General features: G+C 47.1%; 1 protein-coding gene across 1 annotated transcript in view; it reads right to left on the bottom strand.

The window, feature by feature from the left end:
* Positions 1–14888: 14888 nt before the first annotated feature.
* pik3r3b (phosphoinositide-3-kinase, regulatory subunit 3b (gamma)) overlaps positions 14889–18329 on the bottom strand; it is a gene marked incomplete at both ends in the record, with an annotated part of 11527 nt that continues 8086 nt past the window's right edge. Inside the window, 7 exon segments of the mRNA XM_084459069.1 lie at positions 14889–15087; positions 15500–15670; positions 16221–16295; positions 16886–16968; positions 16970–17063; positions 17866–18008; positions 18114–18239. Coding sequence (XP_084315195.1) covers positions 14889–15087; positions 15500–15670; positions 16221–16295; positions 16886–16968; positions 16970–17063; positions 17866–18008; positions 18114–18239 — 891 coding nt within the window.

Here is an 18329-nt window from a genome sequence, read left to right on the forward strand (position 1 = left end):
CAGTAAGCATTCAACTCACTTTACAAGTACAAGAGACCTGAATACTCATCTTTCTAGGAATAGTAGAACGACAATAGAACTTAACTTTAAATGCAATCATCTCTTTATTAATTAATTGATCATCAGGGCAATGGCAAAAGCAAAAAGTCTTAAATGAATGGTAATAGCAAATAATTGGTAAATATAAAACAAAAGTAAAAAAAAAAAATCATAAGAATATCAGGATGAGGCCCCCTTGGCACAGCATGGTCTCTCTGATCACAGCCTGGTTGACCCTTGACCCTTACAGCAGCCCTAGTCCAGAGCAGCCTGGTTGACCCTTACAGCAGCCTGGTTGACCCTTATAGCAGCCTGGTTGACCTTTACAGCCTGGTTGACCCTTACAGCCTGGTTGACCCTTACAGCCTGGTTGACCTTTACAGCCTGGTTGACCCTTACAGTCTGGTTGACCCTTACAGTCTGGTTGACCCTTACAGCCTGGTTGACCCTTACAGCCTGGTTGACCCTTACAGCAGCCTGGTTGACCCTTGACCCTTACAGCAGCCCTAGTCCAGAGATGACCTCCTTCTCCGTTCAGAGAGGCTTTTCTTCAAACACAACAGCATTTCTTCCACTTCAAACTTCCTGTCTTCCTGGAATCAGAAGCTTGCTCAATTTCTACAATCATGGACTCGGAGAACTCTGGTTCCCAAACTCCACCTGGGTCGCAGGCCATCGCCCCCGGTCAGAATGGGAGAACTCTGGTTCCCAAACTCCACCTGGGTCGCAGGCCATCGCCCCCGGTCAGAAGACAGTGCACCCCGAAGCATCGTTGCTCTTACCTTTTATCCCCTCACCCTTTCCATCTCTCACCTCTCTCTCCTCCTATCATATCAGGCATTTCATCCAAATAAACACCCCTCCCTCGCCTACAGCATTACTTGAATTTCAACCAATCAACGGTACCCAACATGACCTCATCCAGAGTGATCATCCCATGCTTATTTACAGAGCCATCCTTATATAAACACTCGCGTGCGTGTGGATCATATCACATGATTCATATTTGCAATGTCATCCGGACATTCAATCTTATAATGCCAATAATCAACATACGGTCCGTCAAATGAAGCATATGAGCTCAGATGACTTGACTTGATCTTAAATAGACTTGATCTTAAATAGACTTGATCTTAAATAGACTTGATCTTAAATAGGCATTTTCAGGCGTCCTTACTTGAATTCGTGGTACACAGTAGAAATAAGCATAGCCTACAACTTCTATCATGATTCATGTCTAAATCTTACTTCTTAAATCATTGATACACAGATGCACACACTAACCTCGTACTTTGTCAAAAAGTCTCACAGAATAGTGCATAGATATACGTTCTCTAATAAGAATAATGATCAAAATAATCACATAACTAAGGATCACTTCTCGTTGATCCATCCTTCCCACATCCTGTGAACGGAGGAGAGATCTACAGGTACAGTACATCCCCTATTCTTCTGATTCAGTTACAGACAGTACAGTCACACATGGTAGTCATACAGTCACACATGGTAGTCGTACAGTCACACATGGTGGTCATACAGTCACACATGGTAGTCACACAGTCACACATGGTAGTCATACAGTCACACATGGTAGTCATACAGTCACACATGTTAGTCATACAGTCACACATAGTAGTCATACAGTCACACATAGTAGTCATACAGTCACACATGTTAGTCATACAGTCACACATAGTAGTCATACAGTCACACATAGTAGTCATACAGTCACACATGGTAGTCACACAGTCACACATGGTGGTCATACAGTCACACATGGTGGTCGTACAGTCACACATGGTGGTCATACAGTCACACATGGTGGTCATACAGTCACACATGGAAGTCATACAGTCACACATGGTAGTCATACAGTCACACATGGTAGTCACACAGTCACACATGGTGGTCATACAGTCACACATGGTGGTCATACAGTCACACATGGTAGTCATACAGTCACACATGGTGGTCATACAGTCATACATGGTGGTCATACAGTCACACATGGTAGTCATACAGTCACACATGGTGGTCATACAGTCACACATGGTAGTCACACAGTCACACATGGTAGTCACACAGTCACACATGGTGGTCATACAGTCATACAGTCACACATGGAGCTCACATCTATCCTGATCAACCCTTTATACTCACTCCCTCTGCCCCTCTTTAAGGGTTAAGGTTTAAGGCCTAGTGTTATTTTTCAGTACTGTCGGCACGTGAAACGTCATATCACTTGATAGTGTGTGTGTGTGTGTGTGTGTGTGCGTCTCCTCTATGGGGGTGAAATGTGCCATTTCTTACCGCACGGAGCGAACTGAGCTGCATACGGAGCTGACAAACGTACGTGTTTACGTGAGTGAAATCCATTCGACTCCCATTGTATTTGATAGGAGGACTGACGTGACTCACGACATTTTGTCCTAGCGACGGCGGCGGCCTGAAGTAAGTCAGCAATGTGTGCATTGGTCGCGGCATTCGCGTGGCTCACGTTAGCTCCCGTTATTATGGCCCGTGTGGATTTGCTAACTGAGAAGACAAACCTGACGAACGTCGCTACTTGCCCACGCGTGGTATTGCGAACGTAGCTAACGTCGCTACTTGCCCACGCGTGGTATTGAGGAACGTCGCCGTCACCATCATTAGGTTACTTAAGCTGCTAGTTCTCTTGTTAGCTCTGATATGGCTAGCCAGCCTCCGTCCAGTGAGATCACTGATATGACAACTTAAGTTAGATTTTTGAGCCTAAATAATAGCAGGCTACTAACAGATAACCTGGTTAATATATGTTATTATTCCTACTATTGTGCTTACTGTGTGTTGCTGACAAGATAAATTATGTTATATTATTATTGCCACCGTCATTTGGCTTAGCTTATGTTCTCCAGCCACGCCAAGTGCTGTGGTAGTAGCTAACTCACTGGTGTTATATTTATTTACATTGTCCCTGCATCCTGTCTAATATGTCTCCATCTGTGTTATGCACCATGGGCCGAAAGAAAATTTGTAGTATATTGTGAAGTAGGCTCATTGGCAAAATAAAAGTGTATTGTTCAATATGACTAGGCTACTTGTCAACCATAGGGCTGTCACGGTTAGGAATTATCCTGAGCGTTCAAATTGATAGATTTCAACCGCGGTCTGCGTTTTACGCTGTTTTTTTATTATTTCGTTTTACACTACATTTTATCTATATCCTATGTGTGTAGCCTAGTTGTGGCCTACATTATTCGTTTTTATCTAACGAAATACATTAAATAAATGAGGGTACAGGAATGCAATGGTGCGCACAGCACACAAACAGGCAAATCATTCGACATAGTAAAATAATAACAACAACAATAAAGACCTAAAGGGCAAAGGCAATGTTTGCTGTGCACTAAAGTAAGCTTAGGCTAGGCCTAACACGTTATACATACTGTATATACCAGAAGTTTAGTGCCGTGCATTTATTAATCTTCAGGAACACAGACGTGTTGTGAGCATGTAGATTAGCCTACTAGACCTACTGTATTTGTTAAATAATAGCCTACAGCCTAGGCCACGTTAGTCTACATCTGTTATTTTAGAGACTTTCTTTTAGGCTACAATAGCCTAAAACACGACAACTTGTCTGTCATTTCATTTATTTATTTATTGATTATCATTTGCTCTAATTATTCTAATGTTGGGTTGTTTTAGGCTATACCATGTTGTTCTGCGAATACAGTAGCCTATCGATGCAGCGTAAGCCTCATTTGAGAATAAAGTACTGTATTTGATCAAAGCACGCACTCAAGTGGAAATTCGGTTATTTTATTATAGGCTACTGGCCTATATGAGTTTAGTTAGCTATTTGATTGCAATTTTGATGCATTTTCACAAGTAATTAAGGGTATTTATTGGTCTATTATGAGTCTATATGAAACAAGTATACCACTTATTGAATTTGGTGCATTTTAACATATGTTCCAGTCATCCGGACATTTCAGAGATACGAACGACCATCCGTTGGGTTCGGATGAGTGGAGTCCTACTGTAGCACAAGTGCTCACGTAGCGACGTTAGCTACGTACGCGAATAGCACACGTGCTCAAGTACCCCCGGCCCTGACGAGCGTTTGCTGGGTTAGCTACGTTAGTGAATAGCACACGTGGTCACGTGGGGACGTTCGTCACGTGTGTCTGCTCAGTTAGCAAATAAGTGGCACTTTCCACCCCCCATACTCCTCTACTCCGAGCCCGTGTGTGTGTGTGTGTGTGTGTGTGTGTGTGTGTGCGTCTCCTCTACTCCGAGCCCGTGTGTGCAGGCTGGTGAGCCTCTCAGAGCAGCAGGGGGCCGGTCCCTGAGCCAGCCTGGGCTTGACTGGGCCCCCGGCACCGGGTCTGACTCAGTACCCACCTCTTATTACAGGCTGCTCCAATCACAAGCAGGCTGCTCCAATCACAACCAGGCTGATCCAATCACAACCAGGCTGCTCCAATCACAAGCAGGCTGCTCCAATCACAAGCAGGCTGATCCAATCACAAGCAGGCTGCTCCAATCACAAGCAGGCTGGCCTGGCGTCTGGCTGGATGTCAGGACGGGTCCCTGTGAACTCATTATCACTCTATTATTCTGTCTGCTTCTCATTTACTGCTCTGCCCCCCCCCCCCCCTCCCCCCCCACCTCCAGAAAACCCTCCCCCTTTCAACCCTTTCCTCTGCCCCCCCCCTTCCCCCCCACCTCCAGAAAACCCTCCCCCTTTCAACCCTTTCCTCTGCCCCCCCCCCTTCCCCCTCCCCCACCTCCAGAAAACTCTCCCCCTTTCAACCCTTTCCTGTGCCCCCCGCCCCCTTCCTCCCCCACCTCCAGAAAACCCTCCCCCTTTCAACCCTTTCCTCTGCCCCCCGCCCCCTTCCTCCCCCACCTCCAGAAAACCCTCCCCCTTTCAACCCTTCCCCCCCCCCCTTTCCCCCCCCCTCCAGAAAACTCTCCCCCTTTCAACCCTTTCCTCTGCCAGACACTCACTCAGCTCTGGAGCCAGCTGAGACAGAGGGGGGGGGGGGTGTGTGTGTGTGTGTTGGGGGGGTAGAGTTGGCTGAGACGTAGGGGGGCAGAGGTGTGTGTGTGTGTGTGTGTTGGGGGGGGGTAGAGTTGGCTGAGACGTAGGGGGGCAGAGGTGTGTGTGTGTGTGTGTTGGGGGGGGGTAGAGTTGGCTGAGACGTAGGGGGGCAGAGGTGTGTGTGTGTGGGGGGGCGGGGGTAGCGTCAACCCTCTCCTCGCCAGGCAGTGACCCTGAAAGTAGTTCTGCGAGGCCCCGCCTCCATGCGCCCAGTCAGCAGACGGACTTCTTCTATTGGACGGGAACTCAGCACTGTAGAGAGGAACACAGCGCACTAAGACAAGGGGATTTAGGAAGGATTATTCATCTTATTGAACCTTCTTGTTGACAAAAGTTCAGGGCACACATACACACACACACACACACACACACACACACACCGACAAAAGCTGTGCGTGACGAGTCTCTGCCGCAGAGCCCTTTCAGACAGGAGAGGATGAGAGCGCGTCCTTCATGTCCCCAGAGAGAGAGACCAGATTAGCTCTCTCCTCACAGACGTGCGCACCACCCTCCGCTAGTCTCTCCATATAGAACAGCACAGATCCACAGGATAAGAAGTCATTAATCTTGTCAAACAACCCAGCCTCAGAAATCTCATTCCTCTCACGTATGAGACGACCGCCTCCGACTGATTTAAATTCCCTCCCAAGCCCCGATAAAGCTGTCCTAATTGACATGCTAATTGTGTGTGTATCATGGGCTCTATATGATCAACGCTGCATGGGATAGATTAGCCAATCAGTCAATTAACCATTGTGATGAGGAGACAAAGGGAATCCCAGATGCTGTACCATATACACACCGTCGGCTCATACGGCTTAGAAAGGATACGACCGCAAAGTAGTCTGTGATTGGAACCAACCTTTAACCACTGACTAATTCTGAAGTCCTAACTTAACTTTTGGTCTTAATATTGCAAGTTGAATGGCGTTGTCATGCTGAACTGACCGTGTCCCTGTCTTGTCAGAGGCAGGTTTGTCTTCTGGCTGACGTGGGTCAGTCATAACCCGTCAGGAGAAGATGGAGATCTGTCAGTGGCTGGATCATCCCAATGATGGAGATGACTACAATGTCTTATGAGATTCACGTATCACCATGAATCACCCGTTAGAGCAGGATGGAGATGATGTTGTCGTTGTTGTTGTTGTTAGTACATATAATTTGGCAGCTCATTCTACAAATTGCAGTTTGCACGGTACGATCTGCTATATGGGCCCTACTTATATGGAACATGTCAGGTATAACCTGCTGTCAATCCCTCAGCTGAAGCACAGAGATAACAGCCCTGCTCGTTATACAGGAGGACAGGAATAGCTCTGGGACAGGTTGACAAGTCAGGAGTCTGCTAGTCACATGATGGCGTGGTCCATCACACACCTCACACTGTCCACTTCCCTGACAGCTCAGCCAACAACCCAGAGATCTCCTTGGGAAGCTGATGTGTGGCTACCTGCACTTTTTACATAATAAGGTTCACGCACACACACACACACACACGGACGCACACCCGGACGCACACACACACGCATGCGGACACACACACACGCACACACACACACACACACACACATGCATACGCACACACACACGCACACACACACACACACACACACACACACACACACACACACGGGCGCACGCACGCACACCAATTACCTAGTGCCCAAGCCTCGTCCCCTATCAGGTAGAATGTGTTGGGTTCCCCCATAGAGTTCTTAATCAGCGCCATTTTCATCTGCCTGTCAAACCCTCATCAGTGCTGGTTTACTATTGTGGAGTAGAGGACTGGGAAAAAACACACACTCTAATGGGTCTGTACCATTGTGCAAGTCTGCACCATTGTGTGTGTGTGTGTGTGTGTGTGTGTGTGTGTGTGTGTGTGTGCGTGTGTGTGTGCGTGTGTGTGTGCGCATGCGTGCGTGTGCGTGTGTGTGTGTGTGTGTGTGTGTGTGTGTGCGTGTGTGTGTGTGTGCGTGTGTGTGCGTGTGAACCTGGAATGTACAGTAAGGGAAGGAGGTATTAGATGGAGGGGTCTCTCCATGTATAGCTGATATAATGAGGGTCTATTCTCAGGATATCTGCTACCGTCTGGCTTCCTTCTTCAGGAGCTTTTGAACCTTTCAAATTCCCCAATTATTCCAATTAATATGATCCCGGCATTCCGGGGGCACATGGCCATGCTTCACTTATCTGTCCTGTCAATCATGGGGTCTCGGAGGCGGACCAGAGTCCCTGCAGACTCTACCCTTCACAGCGCTCTGCGTCTGGTTCTAAGAGTGTGTTAAACTGGGCTTCGTGTGTGTGTGTGTGTGTGTGTGTGTGTGTGTGTGTGTGTGTTACTGTAATATGATTGGCACATGTCATCTGGGTCCGGCAGTGTGTAAAGGAAAGATCACATAATACTGTACTAATATACTACCGTGCTCTAGCGGTCTTTTTAATGCGTCTCCTATTTCTATAATGACTCTAGCTCTACACTGGGGTCTGCACTTTTAATTAAGAGGCTCCAAAAAACCAAAATATAAAATGAAGTGAATATAATTTGTAATTCAAATGTGAGAGAAGGAGAAAAGATGAAAAATAAATGGTTCCTTTAGAGCCCCCCCCTGAGCTTTCCTGTTCCTGTAGAGCCCCCCCCCCTGAGCTTTCCTGTTCCTGTAGAGCCCCCCCCCCCCCTGAGCTTTCCTGTTCCTGTAGAGCCCCCCCCCCCTGAGCTCTCCTGTTCCTGTAGAGCCCCCCCCCCCTGAGCTTTCCTGTTCCTTTAGACCCCCCCCCCCTGAGCTTTCCTGTTCCTTCCTGTAGAGCCCCCCCCCCTGAGCTTTCCTGTTCCTGTAGAGCCCCCCCCCCCTGAGCTTTCCTGTTCCTGTAGAGCCCCCCCCCCCTGAGCTTTCCTGTTCCTTCCTGTAGAGCCCCCCCCCCCTGAGCTTTCCTGTTCCTTTAGAGCCCCCCCCCCTGAGCTTTCCTGTTCCTGTAGAGCCCCCCCCCCTCCCTGAGCTTTCCTGTTCCTGTAGAGCCCCCCCCCCCTGAGTTTTCCTGTTCCTGTAGAGCCCCCCCCCCTTGAGCTTTCTTGTTCCTGTAGAGCCCCCCCCCCTGAGCTTTCCTGTTCCTGTAGAGCCCCCCCCCCCCCTGAGCTCTCCTGTTCCTGTAGAGCCCCCCCCCCCCCCTGAGCTCTCCTGTTCCTGTAGAGCCCCCCCCCTGAGCTTTCCTGTTCCAGGTCTGCATGGTTTCAGACTGACCACAGCTTCCATTTTCAACCAGCAGCAGAGAATCTATTTAATGTAGACGCACATATTTCTGTGATTACTCAGAGAGAAATACCCTTTAATAAGAAGAGGTAGCGGGAAATAGAAGCTCAAGGCCTCGCCTGCTAGTGGACTGGAACCACAGAGCTCCATCTGACACACTCATCATGTATGAAGAAATCACTGCCGCTTTATTGATTTTATCCAACAACGAATCCACCAGCCACCCTTCCGCGACGTTACTCAAACCACTCAAGGGTTTCATTCAATACCTGCAAGTCAAACTCAATCTTGCGAGTGTGATTCTCCAGGGCGGTATTGTAACTCATCTTGGCATTGATTGACCCTACTTCACCTGTATCTATGAATACAGTACCATCTCTTTTGTGTCGTCTTTCACAGTACTGTATACTGTATGGGTTTTTTTTTAGTTTGTGGTTTCAATGCCAATGTATCAGATATGGGGAATAATTTGAAACCTTGAAACTAGTACTTAAACATAGATCGACATAAGACCTGTATTTTTCCATCAGTGTTTCATAACAAAGAGAGGACTTTTGTAATGGTGGTCCAATCACAGAAGAGCATTAATCAGTCATGTGGTGGGACTGTATGGGATCATCTCCCAGTCTTCTAAAGGTAAGGTAACGTGGCAGTACTGAGGTGCACTCCCAAAACTAAAGAGAACAGCAGAGACAACAGACATTTGAACAAAATATTTTCTTTATTCTGCGAGATAAATGAATATGGTGTTCCATTGATAATGTACATGGGTTCCGCTCATTACAATGGAGATACTACAACCGATACAAACTATTGCAACAGATACAAGAAAGAAACGTGTACGGTGATGAAGAAACATAACTGAAGGATACCTAGAGAAGTCAGAAGCCAACAAGGTATGGTGTCTGGCAATACTGAGAAAGAGGGTTCTGGAAGGTGACTTTCTGAGGTTAAAGAGTCACTCATAGACGGCTGTACAAGAGGAAGACAACCACATCATCATCATCATCATCACCATCCACATGTAACCACACCACAGGTCCAGGAGCAGAAGCACGAACAGCACAAGGTGTTTGAGAGATACGTAGTATTTTCCATCTTAGCACTAATATGAGTAAAAGAACCAACAATTTATTGCTTGTATATTGTAAGTTAAATACATTTTGTTATCTGTGGTGGTATTATGAGAAAAACTGCTGGTGTTTTTGTTGTATTTATTTATTTTTTTGCTGTAATTCGCTGTAAGTGAAATCGGAATAACTGTTGTATTACCTGCAGAAATGCTTTGGTAGACATAGACAAGTGTAGTCATAAACATTCACATATATTTCTATATGGGTGACTGACAGATTCCAACATGCCAAGCAAATTATAATAAGCATCAATGTTTGTACTGATTGTGATGTTCCCCTTTCTCAGTATTCCACTATTTTAACATTTACAACTGACAGAAATAGGACTAACCTTGTTCAGCAATAAGAAGTGACTTGCTTAGTTAGCTATATTAAATTCAAATCTGAATACACCATAAACAGACAAATAACAGTTGTTTTTTTAAAACATCTTTTTACCATTTTTCTTTTATACACAAAAAACAACAGTCAAGAGTACCAAAGATGCATGCTGAATCTGTACGTATGTCAAAACAGGGAGGGAGAGTGCCATCATACACCATTTTAAAACTTTTTTTTAATTCTTTTTTTATAAATTTTTTTAAAATCCTTTTTTTAAAGAAGCTGTACTCCTTGTAGCTGTGCTGGGTATTGTGATCAGATAGCAGTGTTAAGAACACACACGACTCCTGGTGAGAATCACAACATATTCAAACCTGGACTGCAAATAAAACTTTGCAGAACTGCTTGAGGGCAAGAGGAACAGACATTGCTATTTAACAGTCCTGGGGTGGTGGTAGTCAACCTAAGCCTGGTCCTTTAGTTGTCAAACTTAGCGTTTTGTTTTCAAACCTACAGTAAAACTCAAAGAAACAGTCAAGAAGTAAACTAGAAGTTAACAAGATATTTTGGTTAACCCCTCTCCCCCTTAACCATTTCAAACTGCATTTCCTGTCTTAGTATGTGCACATCTCCTTACTAAAACCTCAATGTGGCTCTAAAAGAAACACAAGTCTCTCGGTACAAACGCACTTCAAACAGACCCTCACACACACTCTACTCTGTCCCTGCCCCCTGGGCAGGAGAGGAAGGGGCTATTGCATGCGCTCTGGGGTGAGATCTGGATGGACACCTGAACTCAGTCTGCTCACGGTCAGCTCTGAGACTTCCTCCGCACCCCGGCGCTGAACCGGAAGCTAAAACACATCTACTAACCTCCCTAGCAGACAGACTGAGAGGGGAAGGACACCACGTCTCCAGCTGTAGGTTTCAAGCTGTGCAAATGCATGACAATAATATATGAACAGAACAAGGCGACATACACACTGGGAGTTTTTGGTAAAAAAAAAGAAAAAAAAGAGGTCCTTTAACGAAATGATGAGAGGGGACACATCAATGGCACACATGAACCTATGATGAGCTGTTAAACAAACCCTAGAGTTAAGTGAAGCCCTGGCTAGTGATGGAGGCTGAGGACATAGAGGACATGTCTCCTGTGTCCACCGGGGGAGCTGAGACTGCATCGTTTGAATAAATAAAGGAGTTGGAGAGTTTTGTCCACTGAAGATATTCCAATGTCACTCTATATTGACAACATTGACCAAATATCTGTTGTCATCAAAAACAAATACTATCGCTATTACAATACATTTGACATTATTATAATCATTATTATAAACAAAAGGATGCCAGCTAACAGGATGGGACACATTCACTCAAGACGACCTAATAGCTACTGAATTATTTCAACTTCAGATTTCTGACAAAAGCAAGGCAAAAATGAAAACATCATGAAACATTTAAACATCCCTTTCAAACTATCGGTATAGAGAATAACAGGAACGGAAATCTTTGGTCTCGACGTCTGAGGGGAAATATAAAAAGGGGGAACAGTCAAAGAACTAAAACTCAATAAAACCCTTACAGATGTTGTTTTTTTGTAGCTTTATCGATGAGTAATGGTCGGCATCTTCTATCACAGCAGATTGCTATGACTGAGAGAAGTACACACACACGCACGCACACACACACACACCAATACACAATGTCTATGACACACACCTGTGTCCTCTTTATGGATGACGTGTGCAATTTCTGACAGGTCCTCCACAAAAAAACTGAATCCTAACATATCTCTGAGAAAGTTTTAAAACGCACCCACTTCCTTCCAAAGAAGAAGCGATAGGGCGTCTGTATCTGCAACACATACTGTACATCTGTCAATATATCTCTAAATGTCAACCCGGTCCTGCTTACCATAAAAACAAAAGAGGGGTCTCTTCTTTAATATATGTATATTTTCATAGAAAGACATTCAACAGTGAGCAATGCAATAGTTCAAGTAAGAGTCGGGGCCATTCAGGCTCCCAGTAAAAAACAAACCGTATCTAAACCAAAGAACAACCTTCAAACCGTGGTGGAGGATAAGGAAGGGTAGACGATACGCTGGCCTCAGAAGACTTACCTCACCAGGAAGGCCTGCGGAGGCAGAGACAACCATGCTAACAAACTGCTCTAGCTTACTGACTGACAGTGAATACAAGTTACTAATATCGAGACACCTTGCTGGTTTTGTTGTGGGACTAGCGCCGTACCTGTACTGTAGATTATCCTGACTGAGGGCTTCGAACTCCATCGAACTGAACATCCTTCTCCTGTACATTCAACATGACCTCCCACCTTTTTCTGTCCTCACATGCACCCTATCGCCCTATCACACTCCTCCTAGGGGTTCAAACTGCCGCTGTTGCCGGGCAGGATGGACAGGGAGTGACCAATCAAGCAGGGAGAGCCTATCCGTCCTCAGTCTCTGGGGTGTGTGGTTGGGTGTACACCCCCGACACAGGGCGTGGCTTATCTTAGGCCCCTCCCCCAAGAGGGTGGAGAGACGGGACGTGGGGCAGATAAAGAGTGACGCTCTCAAGGGCGTAGGGGTGCATGGAAGAGCACCAAGGGGGAGACAGTCGGCGGGCTACGACTAACGTCGTATCAGTCAATCACTCGGATCCCAACGCACACCACAGTGATCATGGCCGGTACCTCCCTCTCACTGCTAGCCAATCCTCTCACAGAATGACACAAGCAACCCCACTCAGCACAGTGTGACCCGAACCCATCCTGGAGGTGAGGACACAGAACGGCAGGAGATCCTGTGCTGTTTGACTTTGTAACCAGTGTCTCCGTCCTTCTGGGAACGGAACAGTTTCCTCCTTCCAACCGCTTAAGATCTTTTTATTCATTACATTACGTTGTCTAGGCAGACGCTTTTATCCAAAGCGACTTACAATAGTCGCATTTTTGTACAACCACTTGATAATACTGTTTGAATCATATCATTTTGAAATTGCAGCTTCCCTAATTGAGTCGAGGCACTGCGAGGCGCAGGCATTTTAGAAAAGGCGTCTCGGAGGGTTGAGCGTGTCCAACACACAACAGTCGTCTTTGTTCTCCTCCCAGGTCACTAAATCAGCCTGTCATTGCTCCGCTAACCTCTCCTGTCAGCAAGACCTTCACATAGGGCCTCGGAGGAGCAGGGAGGCGGGCGCGGCGGGCGGGCCGGGAGAGGACAAGCGTCTGCTGGGTAGAGACCAGCCCTCGGGGACACCACACTGGCCCATTGTCTCAGGGGAGTCTCGTGAGCTCTGCACAGGGACAGCCAATGACCAAATAGTAGCCCACATACAACAGCCAATTAGAATAGAGAATGTCAAACGAGGAAGAGTGATGCGAATAGACGGAAAGTTGCACATTATGGTCGGGTTTGTAGTTTTGAAAAACATTTTTATTGTGCAATGGTTTAGTCTTTTTCTTTAACAGAAATGTTTTCCACTGGTTATAAAGTCAAGCACCGGTTAAGATGTTTCTAAGTAAAACACAAAAACTACACCCCCCCCTCCCCCCCAAAAAAGAATCTCTCTTCAAAAAGCTTCACTGTGCACTTTGATTATCTCTCCAAGCCCTAGAGGAGGGCTAGTGCAGCTTTCTGTTAACCTACATAATCAGAATACAATGTTGGATTGCACGTTCTTCAAGTTTTCATCATCTAAAGCATGTGTCTTCAGCTCGGGACTTCTCCTACCTGCTTTGTGTTTACACTGAACAGTTCAAAGCTTATCTCAAAAAGTCTCTGCAACAAATACAACAGCCCCAGTATTTTTTTTCTTCTCAACAACAGACATTAGCATAAACATATTTTTTTACGTTTTTTTTTTTTTTTTTTTAAACCACACATAAAACGTGTTTCAGGTTCTGCGGTCTTTCTTCGTCTGGGTTCGGGGGGTGGTTTGGTGTTTTTGGACCGTTGCAGCCGGAGGCCGCCTTATCCTCAACGATAAGTGCTTCTTACAGTATGTGATCGCCACGCAGCTCCTGCGTACCATTTGGTTCCCAAACCCCCGAGCTTATAGTGCACGAGCACTGGGCACTAACTCTGTTCATGTGTGGTATCAAGCCAAGCACTCGCTTTTCTCCCCCTTCATTCAAAAAACAAATAAAAACAACGGTGAACTCTTACGTTCCCCCCATGCCCACTTTGGTCTCTATGCTGGACTGTGACGATACCATGAACATGTGTCAAAGGAAAAACATGAACCAGCCAAGCAAAAAAACTCTTGTTCTTTATGGTTAGTATAAAAGCAAGCTTTTCTTCTCTCTGACAACAAAACCTTTTTTCTTGCTTGTGGCCCCATCAACGTCCCCCCCCCCCTCCCTCCCTCCCCCCCTCCCTCAACCCCTCAGCAGCAGTCTATATGGAGGAACACTCTGGCTAAATGTCCGTCGTCTGGTTTGCTACATTGTTTTTGCTTTTCATACGGAGAGGGACAGAGGACAAACACTCCACATCATCATCATCATCATCATCATCACCAACTCTTGCAATTAGCAAACAAGCAGGAGTAAACAAAGAAGATCTTCTAAAAATGGAAAAGAAAGAAAGAAAAAAGACAGAAAGAAAGAAAGAAAGAAAGAAAGAAAGAAAGAAAGAAAGAAAAGAGAGAGAGAAAGAAAGAAGTTATCGTTATCGAGTTATCGTTCTGAGCATGGACTGGAAAACAAAGCCAAAGCTAAAACGGGAACGTTTTTTTTCCCAGCTGGAGTTTAGGTAGCAGCAGGTGACCTGAAACTCGCCTCTTCAGTTTCCTTCCGGTTTCACATTCACAAACATTACAACTTCCTTGTGCAAATCAAGCAGTCTCTAGGAAAGAATGCCCTCCAGATTGTTCTAGTAAAAATATAGAACTCCAAGGTGGCTGACGTGTGTGTTGCAGCAGGGGTTTTCGGTTTCTTGTGTTTATTTTCTCTGGTGTTGGGGGACTTCCTGGTTCAGGTTTGTTCAAGCCCCGCCCCCTGCCACCCCGGGGTTGGCTGTCTTGTGTGTGGTTGTGGGTGGGTGGGTCGGGGGTCTCATCTGCGCCCGGGGGGCATCTGTGCGTAGACGGGGTAGGCCAGGCGCACGTTGAGCGAGTCGTTGTGCTGGACCAGCGAGGTCTGGTGGTAGTGCAGGACCAGGTCTCTCAGGCTGCTGTACAGGTTGTAAGGCTCGGCGAAGCCGTAGCCGCGCGGCGTGCTGTAGATGACGCAGTGCTTCACCTCCCCTTCCATGCTGCGCCCCGGGAGAGAGGAACACGCGGTTAAGACCCACACACACGGGAAATACACACCCCCTATTAGATATCACGGGTGCGCCGTTTAGAGAAGAGTACTGCATAGCCAGTGTGGCATAACTTTAGTATACACTTGGTCATGCACTTTAGTGTATACTTGCGTACTTACGGAGCATAGGCTAAGTGTATATTTGCGTACTTACAGAGCATAGGCTAAGTGTACACTTGTGTATTTACGGAGCATAGGCTAAGTGTATACTTGTGTACTTACGGAGCATTGGCCAAGTGTATACTTGCGTATTTACAGAGCATAGGCTAAGTGTACACTTGCGTATTTACGGAGCATAGACTAAACGTATACATACTTGCGTACTTACAGCGCATAGGCTAAGTGTATACTTGTGTACTTACACTACTGAGCATGCGTAGCAGCCTTTCTTGCTGCTCTCTCTGATGAGGAAGGCTCCGTCGGGTTTGCCCAGGAGCAGGTCCTCTGACTGGGTCCGGTTCAGATCCCCCACGAACCAGCTCTTCTCATCGTAGTGGGGTAGGTTCTCATCCTCCTCCGTCACAAAGTACCCTCTACACACACACACACACACACACACACACGGACGCACACGCACACACAGGAGGGCGAGACCCGATTAGTAAGAAAAATTCCAACAGCGGAGTGCCTAGAACGTGGCTAGCACATCAATTGTGTGACGCCTCAAGCAATTTGCATGTGTGTTAACCAAAAAGGATGTAGTGTGTTAAAATGGAATAGAATAGACAAGAATAGAAAGTTAATTTGCCATGTGTAACAAGTACGGGTACACTGGAATTATTGCAATCGCCTGTCCTTACAGTATCTTGTACTCAGCTAGACAACATTTCAAGGTTCCCGAATTGGCAATTTACTATACTATCATACTATCGTACTACTTTACTATCGTCTATTACTCTAGCAGTATCATCCTCATCTACTTATCCCATCTGACTGTGGATGAGTGTGTCTGTGACCATGGTATAGGCCGTGCTAGGAGCTAGTCTGTGATGAACGAGTCCTGCTTCATCTTCATCGTCATGTGACCCGTGTGACCCCTGCTTCCCCTCGGTAGCGCCTCGCTGGCACAGAGAGCACACTCACTCGTCGGTGTTGTCGTTCTTGATCCCCAGCCAGTCATTAATTCGTTTCTGACGCACTCCTTTGTGATTGAGCCAGCTGCGAGAGAAAAACGGAGACGAGGGGAGAAAGGGAAGAGAAAACATTAATAAAATCATCTTCAATGACTAGTTTTTTCCATTCTAAGCATCGTCCCTGCAGTGCATTGAATAAAGCAGGCCAGTGTTGCACTAGGTTACAGTGTAGGAGGGCTGGAGACAGCGTTGACAAACGCTATCACGGCTGTTCCTAGAACTCGGGACATTTAACTACCGAGCTTCCCCCATGCAAACACCACTAAGAGGAAACACAAGTTTCCAATCTGGCAACCCTACAGCTAATCCCTTCAATGTCCCTAGCCTTGCCCAACTGGTGCCAACTGAACAGACAGTAGCTGGCAGTGTCAATGTTTGTTTAGAGGCAAAACGCTTAGCAGAGGACATTATGGGCCATCAGGACCTTTTCCAGAACTGGTCTGGTTCCACAATGACATGTGGCATGACTCCCCCCAGGTCACATGAAGAGAGTATTGATAGTATTGATTGGTTATGATACTACCCATTGATAGTATTAGGTGAATCCCTCTTGGTGTCATTAGATGAACCCCTATATACTATATGAGACACGCAAACCTCATCTGCCACACTCACACGAGGTACTGGTCCCTGATCTTGCGGAGTTGAATGAGGTCTGGCTTGAGGCTGTTCATCTTCTTGTCCGTTTCCCGGTTGTCCCAGCGCCTGGGTCTTCAGGTCCTGCTCCAGACGGATCTTACTGTCGTGGATTTCTCCCAGACGAGATTTGAGCTTCTCATAGTTCATCATGATCCTGGGGGCAGGACGTTAGACCCGGATTAGATTAGGATTAGGATCGTTGACCCCAACTCTAGGGGCCCTTGCGGACACACTTGTCTTCGACTAATGGTTTCCTTCAGGGTTTTGATTTTGAAGATAATAAATTATAATATTGTTAATTTGCCTGGCAACAAACCGTGTGTTCTTACTGGGCGAGGCGTGGCCGGTCAGAGTGTGGCCGGTCAGAGTGTGGCCGGTCAGAGTGTGTCTGGTCAGAGTGTGGCCGTTCAGAGTGTGGGCCCGGTCAGAGTGTGGCCGGTCAGAGTGTGGCCGGTCAGAGTGTGGCCTGGTCAGAGTGTGGGTCAGAGTGTGGCCGGTCAGAGGTGTGTCTGGTCAGAGTGTGGCCGTTGAGAGTGTGGCCGGTCAGAGTGTGGCCGGTCAGAGTGTGTCTGGTCAGAGTGTGGCCGGTCAGAGTGTGGCCGGTCAGAGTGTGGCCGTTCAGAGTGTGTCTGGTCAGAGTGTGGCCGTTGAGAGTGTGGCCGGTCAGAGTGTGTCTGGTCAGAGTGGTCAGAGTGTGGCGGTCAGAGTGGTCAGAGTGTGGCCGGTCAGAGTGTTCAGAGTGTGGCCGGTCAGAGTGTGTCTGGTCAGAGTGTGGCCGGTCAGAGTGTGGCCGGTCAGAGTGTGGCCGGTCAGAGTGTTCAGAGTGTGGCCGGTCAGAGTGTGGCCGGTCAGAGTGTGTCTGGTCAGAGTGTGGCTGGTCAGAGTGTGGCTGGTCAGAGTGTGGCCGGTCAGAGTGTGGCACGGTCAGAGTGTGGCCGGTCAGCGTGTGGGTTTACCTCTCGATCTCCTTGTCGTTTCCCTCGCGGCGGAAGCGCTCGATGTACTCCTTGCTGTAGCGCTCCTGAGTGTGGCACTGCTCCTCAAAGATCTTGATGGTCTCGTTGAAGGCCTCGATAGCCGTCCTCTTCATCTGGATCTCCTGCGAGGGGGAACACACACACACACACACACACATCAGTCTCAACTCTTCAACCCGTGTGTGTGTGTGTGTGTGCGGAGGCCAGGTCGGTGTAGGGATGTTTACCTGCGAGGTCTTGGTGTACTCCTCGTACAGTCGGTCGTACTCCTTGCTCTTCTCCTGATATTGATTGTGATATTCCTGAGTTTTCTTCCCGGCGGCGTCGATGTTGTCTTCCTTCACCAGCTGATCCTGAGGGGGAAGCGAGAGAAACGAGGGCGAGTTACAGCGACTGATACTAAAGAGAGAGAGATGGGGGGGGGGGGAATACACTGAGTACTC

Source organism: Borostomias antarcticus (genome assembly GCF_949987555.1).
Source record: "Borostomias antarcticus genome assembly, chromosome: 26".
Classification (NCBI taxonomy): Eukaryota; Metazoa; Chordata; class Actinopteri; order Stomiiformes; family Stomiidae; genus Borostomias; species Borostomias antarcticus.